Source organism: Megalops cyprinoides, chromosome 19, assembly GCF_013368585.1.
Source record: "Megalops cyprinoides isolate fMegCyp1 chromosome 19, fMegCyp1.pri, whole genome shotgun sequence".
NCBI lineage: Eukaryota > Metazoa > Chordata > Actinopteri > Elopiformes > Megalopidae > Megalops > Megalops cyprinoides.
In genome coordinates this window covers 15,268,766-15,283,653 of record NC_050601.1, presented here as the reverse complement: position 1 = coordinate 15,283,653, position 14,888 = coordinate 15,268,766, and the positions used below count along the sequence as shown (strand labels likewise).

General features: G+C 42.9%; 2 protein-coding genes across 3 annotated transcripts; one reads left to right on the top strand and one right to left on the bottom strand.

The window, feature by feature from the left end:
• Window positions 1–349: 349 nt before the first annotated feature.
• LOC118794633 (kelch-like protein 10) lies at window positions 350–4,112 on the bottom strand. Its single transcript, XM_036552886.1, has 5 exons — window positions 4,003–4,112; window positions 2,786–3,275; window positions 1,603–2,217; window positions 943–1,092; window positions 350–664 (listed from the first exon to the last, which is right to left on the bottom strand). The coding sequence occupies exons 2-5, from the start codon at window positions 3,203–3,205 to the stop codon at window positions 350–352; spliced, it is 1,500 nt and encodes a 499-aa protein (XP_036408779.1). The 5' UTR covers window positions 3,206–3,275; window positions 4,003–4,112.
• A 916-nt stretch (window positions 4,113–5,028) lies between these two features.
• On the top strand, window positions 5,029–13,789 carry LOC118794794 (7-methylguanosine phosphate-specific 5'-nucleotidase-like). Of its 2 annotated transcripts, none has more exons than XM_036553060.1 (9): window positions 5,029–5,056; window positions 8,526–8,624; window positions 9,042–9,111; window positions 9,611–9,657; window positions 9,956–10,041; window positions 10,128–10,217; window positions 10,568–10,730; window positions 11,270–11,470; window positions 11,777–13,789. In XM_036553060.1, the coding sequence occupies exons 2-9, from the start codon at window positions 8,556–8,558 to the stop codon at window positions 11,885–11,887; spliced, it is 837 nt and encodes a 278-aa protein (XP_036408953.1). In that variant the 5' UTR covers window positions 5,029–5,056; window positions 8,526–8,555; the 3' UTR covers window positions 11,888–13,789. The 2 variants fall into 2 exon arrangements, with proteins under 2 accessions (XP_036408953.1, XP_036408952.1); XM_036553059.1 differs by having other exon boundaries at window positions 5,041–5,171.
• The last annotated feature ends 1,099 nt before the right edge of the window (window positions 13,790–14,888 follow it).

Genomic DNA, 14,888 nt, shown 5'->3' with positions numbered 1-14,888 from the left:
TGACATTGCCCAGACCAACAGACCATCGGGGGCAGCCTTTACAAAGAATGCCGTCAAATCAGTGAACGCCAGGACACATGTAGAAGAAAGAATGTGTGAAAATGTGCTGCATGAGATATATTTATAACCAGAGCTGTCACTGAGCATGCTCGCTCCTCTAAGCTAAACAAAACCCAACAAATGCAGGTCTTTATCTCCGTGCACGGAAATTCAATCATACAGCACGAAATGCACATATGACCTCCCGACTGGTACACAGTTCATTTATTTTGGTGCATCAATGCAGTGTGTGCGTAGGGCAGTGGCCTCCAGATGGGGGACAGCGAGAGCTCCTCCTGGGGGGGGGGGGCTACATGGTGTCCCGCGGGGCGGCGTAGTGGCTCATGTTGGGCAGCCCGGCCACCACACAACAGCTGAGGGCGCTGCGGAAGAAGCCCATGTTGTGGATGTTGCTCCACTCGTCGGTCCTCTCGTCGTAGCACTCGGCGTAGAACGTGGTGGTGAAGCCGTTGAAGCCGCCCACCACAAACAGCCGGTTGTCCAGGACCTCGATGCCGAAGTTGCTGCGGGCGGTGGTCATGTCGGGCACCGCGCGCCAAGAGTTGGTCAGCGGGTCGTAGGCGTCGACGCTCCGAAGGCGGTTGACCCCGTCGAAACCACCCACCTGTGAAAGGTCAAAGATTATATGTGCAGCAAAGGGATGTACAGGACTTACAATTCAGAGGCTGTAAAGCACATATTTCAGTTCCTTTCATAGATATGAGCATTTATATTTTGTATTCCATTCCCTTCCCACATGTAGATTTAAGTATCACACATTTAAAATTGATTACAGGCAGCAATCTATGTATAAAATATAATATTTTCCCATCCATTTCTGTTACAAGTGCACAATCCCCCTTTGTAATGTATGAGAAAACCTGCTCTACTTTGAGTGCTTACCACAAAGACCTCCCCCCCATACACAGTGACCCCGACTCCACTGCGCCGACTGCTCATAGGGGTGATCATGGTCCACTGGTTGGTTTGGGGCATGTAGAACTCTGCAGTGAAGAGACAGTCTTCTCCATTGAAGCCCCCACAGATGTATACCTGTATTGAAGCAGACACTTGTCAAATACAATTCACTACACAAGTTACATTTAAAAGTGTACATATGCCCCAAGCTTTTTGTACAGAGCTCAGAGATGAAAATTTGCTACAAATTGACTGAAATTCTTGAGGGCCTGCTGTTCTGCCAGATTTGCTCATCCATTTATCAGGAATTGTCAGAAATGACAGTAATTTTAAAAGTAGAATTGGGCCCATAGTCATAGTCATAATGTCAAAAATTGCAATATTCAGAAACACACATACCAATGATATATGTTAATATGAAGATGCCTTAAGATATATCAACTGGACAAAGTAAACTGCTGTAAACTTGATATCATAAAGGTATCAGCCACAAAGCCCCTGGCCCCCACCCTCCCACCCCAACAATGATAATATCATGTATGACAATATTATTGTCTGATATGGAAATCTGGACCAGCTGCCCAGCACGTATAAAGCGGCATTGCAAGAATAAATCTCATTGGCTGCCCCTCCCAGCAGCCCCACCTTGCCATGCAGCGTGGTAGCGCTGGCGTCGCTCCTGTGCTCGTGCATGGGTGCGATGAAGCTCCACTGGTTGGTCTCCGGGTTGTAGCGCTCTGCCGAGTTGAGGCGGACGTATCCGTCGAAGCCGCCCATGGCGTAGATTTGGCCGTCCAGCTCGGTGACGCTGACGAAGCAGCGGCAGCAGTGCATGGGCGCCGCCTCGTGCCAGGTGAGCGCCGCAGGGTCAAACTTGCGCACGCTGCTGAAGTACTCCATGTTGTCGCGGCCGCCAATGCAGTACACGAATCCATTCAGGAACACGGCCCCGTGGTAGGCGCGCGGGCTCTCCTCATGACTCACGTTGACCCAGCAGTTGGCCCGCATGTCGTAGGACTCGATGGCGTTAGTGGGGTTGCTGCCGCTCCAGCCCCCAATGGCCAGCAGAACGGTGTGGGGCAGGCGCGGGCGCCTCAGCGGGTTGCTCTGGGCATGCTTGGCAGACTTGCTTGTGTTGTAGCTGCACCGGGCCCTCATGGCGTTAATGATTATGGGCTTGCACTCGTTGCTGTCCTTCACCACTGAGTTGTCCTTCACGTTGTTCATAATGAAGTCAGCACTCATCAAGCCCATTCGTACCTGGGAGGACAGACCGGGGTGTCATAAGGGTGCTGGTGGAAATTTACAGTTAAGCCTAACTAATTGCATAATTGTCATCCAATTATTTGAAGCATGCATTCATCCGTCTCTTTCATTTGTTCCTAATTGCCACAGTGACCCATGTTTTTCACAGCTTCGGCATGTGAGTGTTGGAATACTACATTCACAGGATATTACATCACATTACATTACTGACATTTAGCAGATGCTCTTATCCAGAGCAACTTATAATCAGTTACAGTTTTTTTTACAATGTTATCCATTTATACAGCTGGCTATTTACTGAGGTAATTGTGGGTTAAGTACCTTGTCCAAGGGTACAGCAGCAGTGACACAGCAGGGAATTTAACCGGCAACCTTTTTGTTGCAAGTCCTGCTCCTTAACCACTATGCTACACTGCGCTTTTTAGAATCATAAATAAGTAAACCATCTTTAGTTGGTATCAAAGGTTCATAGATAACAGAAGTATTTAATATTATTTAATTAGTATTTCTTTATCCTCTAAAGGGTTATGGCTTGTCTATTTATATAAATATTCTCAGTTACCTTAGGCAGCAGCATGGAGATGTAGGGTTTCCGTTCTTTAGGCGAGTGAGAGATCCAGTGCAAGACCAGGTCAAACACCACATCCTCATGCTTAATGTTGAGGTCATCCCTCTCGATGATGTCACAGAGCTGGTTCAGCGAGAGCTCCAGGAATTCCTCGGATGTGCGCCCGATCTCCTCAAAGTTGTGGAGGATGAAACGGAAGGCGCGGTGCCGCAGGTCGGGACAGAAGTAGGTGTCAGTGAACTTCCAGATGCCGATGCAGTTCTGAGGGCAAAGCTGGGCTTCCAGGAAGTCACAGCAGGCCTGCACTATCCCCACAGCGCAAAACTGGTCGGCAGCCTGTAGGAGCTGCTCCACATTGTCCTCGGTGACTGGTACGTGCTGTGTGTAAGCGTACTCGATGATAAGCTGCATCATGTCCGGTGACACCCCAGGGATGCTGTACGTCACCTTCTCTGCAGTGTTCCAGCCACCAGTGAAGAGGGTGCTGTAGGGGGATCATGAACATGTCTGCATGGTAGGTTTCCCTGAATCATGACTGTCAACAGAGGTTATACTGGGATTCTAGAGGGGGTGGAATTACCCTTCATTGTAACAGGGGTCTATACTGCATGATCATATCTGAAATTTGTATTTTTTTACTGCAAAATGACTCAGAGATATAATTGCATAAGTACGCTTAGCCTGCTCTCCTCTTGGAATAGCAAAGTCCCAAATGAGGGAAAAGCAATAACAATCAGAAAGATCGCTTGGAACATAGATGGTTAATTGCTAATTCTGAATCTTTTGAACTTTTTTTCTCTTGCATGACCCATAAAATTTTTATCATGGATCTATTCTATCAAAATATCAATAAAAAAATAAGAATATTAAAAATATCAAAACATCAAAAAAAAATATCCTGGTACTTTTCCATATGACATGTCAAAGCTGAGAAATGTTGGAACAATTTTGTCAGACTGTCAATGCATACAGCACAATACCTTTCTGCCCTTTGTCCTAATCTGTGATGCATACAACTGCCACTTGTGTCTGAGAACTTCAAAGTTCATATACAGAAGTCCCAAGCGGCAACTGTCTTAGGTTGCACCTATCAACTGACCTATGTGCAGGCAAGAAGCCAGTGTTCCATGTTCTTTTGCAGGTGCAGAAAACGTGATTACTTTCACTAAAGTAAAGCCATGTTCTATCTATCATCAGTGCCACTGTCTCACCGGAAATAAGAGCTGCAGGCGCACAGTATGGCCTTATGGGCTTTGAACTCTGTGCCACTGACATCGATGACCACATCACAGAGCTTGCCCTCCAGCCGAAGCTTGTTGAAGACAGCGAAGTCAATGGTGCTCCTTGTCAGCTCCATTCCACCTCTGGAAGTTGAGGGAGTAAGACAAAGTCTTATTTCACAAGGACCACATTTTACAAGGGATTTTTCAATAAACACCTGAACGAAACATTTCAAGCGTTTCGGGCTTTTTCCAATGGCAAAATGCATCCATGTATTCACCTCTTATTAATCGTTTACGTAGTCGTGGAACTGCCCTGCTTCTCTGACGCTCTAGAACATTTAATTATTACATCACGGTGCAACATCTGATATAACATTAGGGAATATTGTCATGGTAACCCTCCGTATCAGCACCATTATACTTGCATGTTTCTTATTTAATTTAGCACACGTATTCAGAACAACTTACATGATGTGAGTACATTTACATTTTTGTCCCAACAGAAGCTCCGAACAAGAGCGACTTACAAGGCGTGAGTGCATTTACATTTACGTCTTTTGTTCGGAGCGTCTTTTGGGACAAAAAATGTAAATGTACTCACAAAGTACTATAAAGTGTATCCAACAAAATGGCACGGAACATTACATAACATAGTAAGGACTGTACTACTCCAACACAATACCAACACATAGAACCCATGCCACTTAATATATCAAGTCTTTTTCGTATTAAATGGAATTATTTAAAAGGTCAGCCAACTAGCCTACGACTGCAGTTTTTCCAGTTATTTTTGTTTTGGGATGTGTAGTTACAAGCACCCGTTTCAGTAGTTGTAGACATTTAGGTAGGTTGATTAAAAAGCAGTGAACCATGTTCATTTGAAGAACTGCGTTTCTTTTCTCGGTTTTCTGAATCAAACATCTGGCAAATATCTATACTCTATCTTCTTGAGGGGGTAGAAATGGGCGGAACTTTTCTTTAGTAAGGTTAGTTGTTTGACGGGGCACACGCAGCTAAGGATTCGAAACTTACGCAAGTAAAGGTTTGCAGGGATTTTGTGCTTGATTTTGTACAGTGGCGTAAGGGTCTCTGCTTGGTGGTTCACGTGTTCTAGCTTTGTAGACTTGTAGCTGAATCACAAAATTCTGAAAAAAATGGTAAGTTTTGTAATTCCAGTTTGATTCCTGTGTAGCAATAACTAGCCAGCTAGCTAGCTTGTCAAGCAGATCGAATGTCATTGTCAGTCCCAAGACGGATCATGTCCCAATTCTCTTCTTAGGTTGCTAGATAACTAACGTTATCTATTATCAAACTCTTTCCTTCGACGAAGAGATTAACCAAACCAATTATTCTACTTGCTAGTAAGATCGCTTTGAAGGTAGACAACACATTGCTACATTGTGTACGCATTTTTCGTAGCTATTCTGGTTAACGTTAGATTAGTATGTTCATTGCAGCAATGCACCAAGTTAGTTATAGGAAGCTGACTACCTTAGTGCATTGTGGAACAGTTCTTTGTAGACTTGACTAGGTATTCAGATTAGATTCTATCAACTAGTTAACGATAGCTAGCTACAAAGCACACTGTAATATTGAAGCCATAAAGTCTCATCGATGTGACACAATGGATAGCTAGTCTAGCTAGCCAGCTAGCTACATTCATAAGGGCAACGCTGCCAGGATTTCTCAAACAGCTACCTAGGAAGCGAAGTTCTGATTGCTTAAATTCAGGTGAAAATGACATGCTGTTTTGCAGCACGACTTGCTATTTAAAATGAAATGATTTGTTGCACATGTTCGCCAATATGATCGTCTGCGTCACGCCCACCTCCGTCGAGCCTCAGTAGCGTGTGTTGTTTATATATACCTATCGGCTTCTGAATTAAGATGAATACTTATCGGTACTGCTCATTTGTTTAAGAGGCATGATCTGTTTTTAGCTGTATTTTTAGAGCTCCAATACTGATTTGTAAATGGTCCCTAACCGAAAAAGTGCTGTAATCAGACCGGTTCCTGTCTTCAGGGCACAGCATTTCTAAATCATTTTAATCTCAGTAGAGGCTTAAAATGGAAGTGGAAACGGCCACGTTTTGGGAATAACAGTTTTTGAGAACTGCTCCTCCAAAGTTCTCCCCAGAAGAAGGCATTTCATTTAATACATGTTGCCATGCCAGTCTGGTGTTATGAACAGACGCATGCCTCTTGTACCAGTGCGTTTCAATTCAAATGAACAAGCCAAACACAATGATGTCGAGTGCTTTAAAATGTAGCCTATTTTTACACGCACACACATGTATGTAATGTATGTACAGCACTCCTGAAATGCGTCTTTGAATATTTTTGTGTAGTTACAAATCAGTTAGCATCAACAAAAATATAATGGCAAGCATTTTAAATTATGGTTTCAAGTACTAGAAAAAAAAGTCGGGGGGGGGGGGGGGGGGGGCGCATTTAATGTGGATGTCATGATGCATGAAGTACATGATGCATTCCGCTGAGTCAGTGATTTGTTGTGGCTCTCTTAATAAACATAATATCACAGAGCATTTCACAGGAGGCATTGCTGTAGAAGGAAAAGAGAAATGATATGAAGTAAACTAAGTATGTGTTTCTTTACTGTGTGTACATAATGCACGTTTTGCTTAGAACAAACATGGATATGTTTGTAGTTTTTGCTCCTGCTTGTTTGCCCAGTCTCACCTTGTGCAGCCTCCTGTGACATCAGCTGCATAAATCTCCAGTGGTGCAGGTGAATATACTGAGAGCCCATATACAGTAGTATGACATCAGAGTCAGTCAGCTTGAATCTGAAGAGCAGGGTCACAGGGCGGTTATGCAATCAAAGCTTTTACTCAGGTTTTTTAACAGCAAGCAGCTGTGGTCAGCCAGTGCATAGTAAAATCATACTGTAATTACAATGAGCCGATTGGTGGTTAAGTCACTGACGTCTTCTGCTGTTGGATTGTCTGCTGTTCAGAGCCACGTGGGCCTGACCTCTGCCTGAGGGAAATGCATAATACAGCTGCCTGAAAGGACTGAGCAGCCTAATAACAAAAGAGGCAACAGCAGTTGGGGTGAAGTTACTACAGTAATGAAATTGGCAACAAAACCATTGTAATTACATACAGATGCTATATTCCACTTTTAGTTTTTTCAATAAAGAAATTTAAAATAAAAAATGCTCTTTATTTTATAAGGTCTAGGTTTTATTAAATATAAGCCTCTTAGGTAACGGGCAATAACATTTAAACGTGAACATGGAAGAGTGGACACGCTGCTTGTCTGCTGTTTGTAGCTGTGCAGTTGTTGGCCCTACAGGATTTGCAGATGCTTGCTTTACAATGAAAGATTAGGTGATTTAAACTAGCATTTAATATTCTTAAGTTAAATGAGGTGTTGTAGAGGCATAGACAGCAGTATGTTCACGGCACTTGCAGTGACCTGATGTGCCCCAGTAAATATGTCAATATTTGTTGACTTTTATCTGTAGCCATCTCTCCTGGTTCAGCATGCTCATTAGGGGTCAGTTGCTGTTGTTTAGGAACACAGAGCTGTGGATGCTCTGGTTTGCCATGGAAATTAACAACTTCGGCAAGTGAGTGAATTATCAGTTTTTGTTGTATCTCCCTTGTCAGCAAATATCTAGGTATAGTATTGAAAATGTGGACAAATAAATCTTTGATGGGTTTCTGTGAGTTTACCAGGAGAAGTCTACAACATCCACACTGTGAGGTGTTCATTTCTGGGTAATACAGGGAAGTGTAGCAGAGATTTTGAATTTTCATAGCTATACTTAGCTTTTGGTTAAATAGACGGATCAATTTTCCCCCACAAGGGTGACAGTAGAATTGCAAAAACATTGAAATGTGCTGAATAACAGTAACTTTTTTATTTACTTTAGTAATTGCATTTTTAGTCATGGAGTGAAAATTGTTTAGGCTTTACTATTGATGTATGTAATGATACATGTTTAGGGAACACATGAAACACCCTTTAGTTGGACCAGTTACCTGGACTTAGAGATCAGCTGAAAATTACCTTCTACCAAAAAATGTAATTAGGATCAGTAAGTAATACCATTATGCATAGCACCTTGTTTGACTTCGACCTAATAGGGCTTTCCAGAAAAATGTCTTTATATCTGCAACTCGCTTGCAGTCACAGGAAGGCAAGTGGCTGTGTTTACATAAACTTCAGTCTACTCCTTATCCTACAGGGGATCATTTTAGTTTCTGAATATAACTAACAGCTCTTTTTGTGTGTTATTGGAACTGTAATAACACTGTTGATACTTTGCTAAGGACTAGGCATATAAATGGGACTCGGATTGCAAATTTGCCGTGATTTTGTTCTTATTTTTATTGATTTACCAGTATAGAATTATAATAAATATTTATGCAGTTTTTTAAAATTTTTGTCAAAGAACATAAAGTTTATCATCCATTTTTTGCAGTGTGCTGCTAGGTCTGTGTCTTGTGACTGTGCTTTCCTCTCCCCTTACCTCTTCACAGATCCCTGAGCTATCCAGGCCCTCTGTGTACATGAGGGACCGCAGGAGGGTGGAGGAGATCATTCAGGCCATGAAGCAGGCGGGTCCCAGTACCATGCAGGTACCTGGCTTCATGCGGAGAGGGTCACACATAGTACATATAGAGTACACACACAGCCCCATCACCGCACAGGTAACTGAATTTGCCTGGTTGGACAGGAACATTTAAAGCCCAGGCTCTAGTTTTGTATCTGCCTTCCATCTTACAAGTAATGGATATGGAATTTGTGTAGAAGTGAAAGCATGGTGAAAATAGGGTTAAACCCATGGCCATGCTGCAGACAATGCCCTGTGTCATTAAAGCATGTTTAAACCACAGAAATCTTATCATTGTTTTACAACCTCATCAGTTTTACGAAACTTTGGAATAATGCACATCCCACCTCTAGCCTGTATTTTTTGATTTACAAAATGTTTTTTATCACCAATATTTATGTCAGCACATCCAAGTAACACTGCATTGTCTCTCCCTTCTCAGGTGATCTCTGACTTTGATATGACCCTCACCAGGTTTGCATACAATGGGAAGCGCTGCCCTACCTGCCACAGTAAGTAGAGGAGCCGTGTTTGCACGCAGTGGGAGTCGGGGCATTTCCCAACTGGCATCAGCATTTCCTTTCTTATCACCAACTTCACATATAAATTGTACTTGCTGTTCTCAGTTTGAGAGATACAGTATATGCTCAGAGAATGATTATGCGGTTTATTTTGGGACTATTTTTGAGAAAATGGCTTGGAACCCTGTTTAGTATATTTTTCTATACGAAATATAAAGATATAAATATAAAGGTAATTGTTATTCTGGTTATTGTCACACTATTGACCTTTTCAAAGCAAATCCAAAAGTTACAATTCAGATGAATTGTATAAATTAAATAATTTGTAGCTGGAGAATAGAGAATCATCAGATGTAGTGTGATATTAGACCTGGTGTGGTATCACACAGATTATTGTGCTGTTTGCAGATTAATTTTCAGTTCTGTCATTTATCCATTTGTAAATCCAAGTTACTGATTTCTTGTCTGTGTTCTGTGTGTTATGCTGAAGATATCCTGGAAAACAGCAAGCTGATCAGTCAAGAATGCAGGGAAAAGGTGAGGGCCCTCTATGCAAAATTCCTTTGGAAAGGAGTCAATGCTTCCAAATGGTGTTGGGAATAGAGCAGAACAATGGCAAGACTAGCAGCAGCGATACTTTGATAGCAGCAGGATGGATAACAGCCTTCTATCACTGTCTGTGCCAAAGTCCCAGAGCATGGGACAACCATTGACAGACCTGAGAAAAACAGAGACTGATCTGCTGTTGGTGATACCTCATTTATGTCAGTGGTGTAATAGAGGTTCAAGCTGTTCTGTCAGAAGAGGTTGACTGTATGTTCTCCCGGCCCTGCAGCTGGAGGACCTGCTGAACACATACTACCCCATCGAGATCGACAGCGGCCGTTCGGTGGAGGAGAAGCTGCCTCTCATGGTGGAGTGGTGAGCTCTCAGCTCCGGTAGGCCGTCAGTGCCGTTCACCGTGCCGCAAAGACATTGTACAGCCACGTGTTGTGTCTCTCACACAGGTGGACCAAAGCCCATGACCTCCTCGTCCAGCAGAAGATTCGAAAGGACCTGCTCACCCTTGTGGTCAGGGAGTCTGACGCTATGCTCAGGTAAAAAGCACATGCCATTGGAAGCGAGATAAACAGCACCACCATGGACGGGCAGTACTGTATAATCCCTACGTTAGCCCGCATGGATGTTATGGTACCATGCAATGATCAAGTGATAAGAAATATCATCAGCTTCCATGGCAATACCAGATGAGTTATCTGAATGTCAAGAAGTATTTCTGTGCATGTCTGGATATAGACACTGTAGGATTACAGATTGTTTCAAAGTCTGAACTCCTACAAACCCTTATGGATTAAACTTCTAGAGTAGGAGTGATATTTTGAGCCCTGCACTGTTACCGTTAGTATGAGGAGAATGGGGGGTGATATTGGACTTTGTTGCTCCACAGGGAGGGCTACCAGGTGTTCTTCGACCAGCTGCAAGAGCAGAGCATCCCTCTGCTCATCTTCTCGGCTGGCGTTGGGGATGTGCTGGAGGAAGTTATCCGGCAGGCCGGCGTCTTCCACCCCAACGTCAAGATCTTCTCCAACTACATGGACTTTGATGAGAACGTGAGTCCAACTTGGGGTGCCAGCAGGTGTCTCCAAACACATCTCTCCCACCTCCAGTTATTTTCCTGGGTTCAACATAATTTACAGATAGGTCTCCATAAATACAACGAGTCATGCAGCATGTAGTGAAGAAAAATAGGAACGTCCCCTGAAAATTATCAGTAGTTTAATACCACAGGTATTAACTGAACATGTGTGTCTCCCAGGCAAAGTGCAAACAAACCAGCTAAGTATAAAACAAACCAGCTACACTGAATGTCAGATTTTTAGGACCATTCTCAGGAAAGAGAATTGAAATGGAACAGACATGTAATGATGAGGGAATTGAGCCTATAAGCAGAAGGTTGTACCTTTGAACCCCACGCTGGACAGCATTGTAAATATGGTATGCATAATTTGTAAATTGTAGGTTATGAATGCCATTTCTATGCAGTGCACAATGATTAAGTCCTGCAGAGTCTACTGCCACCGCCGTGAAGCCAAGTGAAATGATGCATTCCTCAGATCTCCTTGTGATTAGCTCCTCCCATCATGTACAGGGTGCCCTTCGTGCCTTCAAAGGTCAGCTCATCCACATCTACAACAAGCGGGAGGGGGCGCTGCTCAATTCGGGCCACTTCCAAGAGCTCAGGGCTCGGCACAATGTCCTGCTGCTGGGGGACTCGCTGGGAGACCTCACCATGGCTGACGGCGTGTACAGCATGGAGAACATCCTCAAGATCGGCTACCTCAACGACAAGGTACTTCAGCGACGAGGGCAACGGAGGTTATGCTGTAGTTTTTCAATTCAGAATGATTTTTTTATTTATGTATGCGAGTTGTTAAAATACATAAATTGTCAAATATCATGGAGCTGGGAGGCCAAAGAGAACTAACTGCATTGCTGCATCTGATTTCTGTTTTCTAGAGACAATAATTGAGGTCTGTTTTAGGAATAGAAAACAAGAATTGAGCCTATAAGTAAGGGAATGCTGGCTACTATTTATGCTCTGTATTTTACTGTTTGGAGAAACCTAGTCAACAGTCATAACCTGTTGTTCCAACAGGTGCAGGAGCGGAAGGAGTCCTACCTGAATGCGTATGACATTGTGCTGGAGAAGGATGAGACTATGGATGTGGCCAATGCCATCATGCTCTACATCACAAGCAGCTACTGAGCCGGGGGTGGGGTGCTAGAGGCCGACGGGGCCTGAGGGACGGTGAAGGGTATTTCCAATCGCACATAAGTGTCTCTGGGTGGTGGTAGGCAAGGAATCAATTCTAAAGGAAACAGGCCTGTCTTTGGTTGCTTTCTTCATCTCAGTGACAGCCCTGCGAGTCATTGAACCAATGCTGGACTGAGTGTTTCATCAGATTCAATGTTTCATGCTTGTATTGCTGGGTGTGCACCTCTCAGGGCTTTGGTGGAAAGCGGAAGTTTCCAACCCCTGATTGCAAACAGTGTTTCCCCACCCTCCTGTCTAAGGTGTTCATAATTGTAACGGGGTAAGGATTTTCGCAACTCAAAGATCAACTCATTCACAGAAGGGCACAAGTACAAGTAGGGATCACTCTGCTTCGGTCCTGTACTCTTCATTACACAGGAAATCCACTCCATTGGCCTGCCTAGGGCCCAAACGAGCAGTGGGCATATTACATGCAACAAGAAATCTCTTCATCCTAGCAAGTGTTCCCTGCCCAGCTCAGAGAATATCCTTCTTTTGTTTCTTGTTTTTATTTCATGAAGGCAATATCACAGTTGCCAGATTGTATTTCTTCTAATAGAAGGTTGTAGGTTAGTGATGCTGCCACACCTTTTTAAAGTGTATCTGTTTAGGAATGCTAGACATGTCACATTGTGTCAAGCCACTGAACCACATAGGAAAACTTGACTTGCTTGGCGTTGTGACAGTAGAATGTGTAGAATTTGTTTCAGTAGGAAAGGCCAGTCTTTTGTAGTGTTTCACTTGTAGTTTTGCAGTTTGTTTTTCTGCTGCAATGCTGCACTACGGTCTTTGACCGTAGGTGTTTCTAAAGTGTGCATGCTGGCCCGTGCCTTTGTTTCCTTGTCATTTAATTTCTGTGGACACTTCATTTTAGGAAAATTAAGGGGTGAGGAGTTGGCAGTGTGCCTTATGGCATAGAAATAGGTTGCTTGACTATCAACCACCCAGCAATTTAAGGGAAATGAATGTCTATCATCAGATGATTGTTTTGTAGCTGGTAATTACAGTGGAAATTTACTAATTTTGAAATAAGTTGAGCAGGTGCAACATGATTGTAATAAAATAAAAATCACAACAAGGCTAAAACAGTACAGTACAGTATTGCAGTCTGCATTTGAACCGCAGGATTATGTGCACAAAAATTAAAACGTGTACTGTGTGACTTTTTTTACTGTCCTGATTTTGCAGTAGAGGTCATAAGAAGGAAATCATTTTTACCCCCATCGAAATTTCATGGACACAAGATGCTTAGATGCAAATGTAACTTTCTGTTGTTTAACCTTAAAAAAATGAATGACCAAAACATGATGGGGAACCCCGAGCAAAGTTGAAAAGGGAAATCAAGGCAAGTGACTATCATGCAATTGCTAGCTAGCTAAGCAGAATCTTAAATACTGATTTTCAACAATATTTACCATTTTTTCTGATTCTTTTTAATGGCTAGCAAGCTCCAGTCGATGCTACAGCATGTACTGTTGCTGGTTAGATGGCTGTCAATGTTTTACGCACCAATCCAGCATCCAGTGTGCCGTCTTCTCATGTTAAGCGGTTCACGTCTGCTTTCACCCCTCTCCAGAATGCACCCCGAGGCTGTGTGCTTGTCCTTCCTCACCCGCTTAATGAGTTAAGTCTTGATCCTTATTGCAAAGTGTGCTAAAATGTGGATAGTATACCTTCAACAATAGGGTGAGTACTGTTATTTCCCAGTATGGGTGTGTATTGTCAGGTGCTGCAATTTGGAAGAAAAATGCCTCATTTGTCGTGGAAGTAGATTGTGCAGGTGAGCATTGTATATCAGGGTTGGGCAACCTGTGGCATTAGAGCCTATGCAGCACTTTACAGCTTCATGTGTGGCCCTGTGAGTGTGAGGGATTTCTAATCATAGCATTAATCCAATTCAAAATAGGTTGTACTTATCTATTATAGATGGGATCAATGCCGTGGTTAAAAATGTTATTGCTGGGTCACGTGAAATATGTAAAATGCTGTTTTGTGATGGTTGCTCTTGAGAAAAGTGTTCAGGTGCTCCCTGTTATTACAGAAGCACAAAACAGTGGAACTGCAGTGTAGGTTTTGCCTTAGCCATTCCATCACCTTTCCCCATGTGAAGGGTAAAATAAAACATTTAGCATATAATGGATACATGGATGATGAAAGCATGGTAGTTCTCATGGTAGTATAATAAATTAATCTGGCACTACATATTCAGAAGCTTTTTACTGTGACCTCTGGATAATGACGCTGGTAAATTTACTGCCTATTCTGGGTCAGGCTTGCCACCCCTGCTATATATAATTGGCTACATTCCACTAGTCCCTCTGTATCCAATATGGATGGTGTGATCTCGTCAGCTGTTGTTTCTTGGGATATGTGTGCTGTATACATTGGAAGGACATTTAGGTGTCAGTGGCGCATGTATACATAGGCAGCGGCCAGGAATAAAAAGAACAGCCTTACAATCATGGTCTATAATACAAAACTTTGTAGGGAGACTAGATTTTGTCAGTAAAATTGGAAGCTGTATTTAGATGTTATGATGCCATCCAGGGGTCCAGCCTCAGTCGGCAGAGGTTGTTACTCCCACTGTTGCTAGGTGAATTACTGAAATTCGTCTGAAATTTTTGTAATTGAGGGCTTTTGTGCATCACTCATCCCTTACCCCCCTAATCAGTCCATCCATCAGGAACTCCATCCGTGTTTTAGAACGTTACTTAAGCTAGGGAGAATGTGTGTAAATTGTCCTCCTTACTGCTCACGTGATTAGCAATCTGATCATTAAAGTAAGCTAGCTTGTGTATTTTTAGAAACACATGGGAGAAAATTTAGTGCCTTTTTGTTTTGCCTATTGGATTCTGTAATTTGATGTAATGGTTAACATTTTGAAAGTAATACCAATGAAATGTCTGAAAGTTGTGTTAATCATCAGCTTTAGTCTTGTTAACAATTTCTTGTC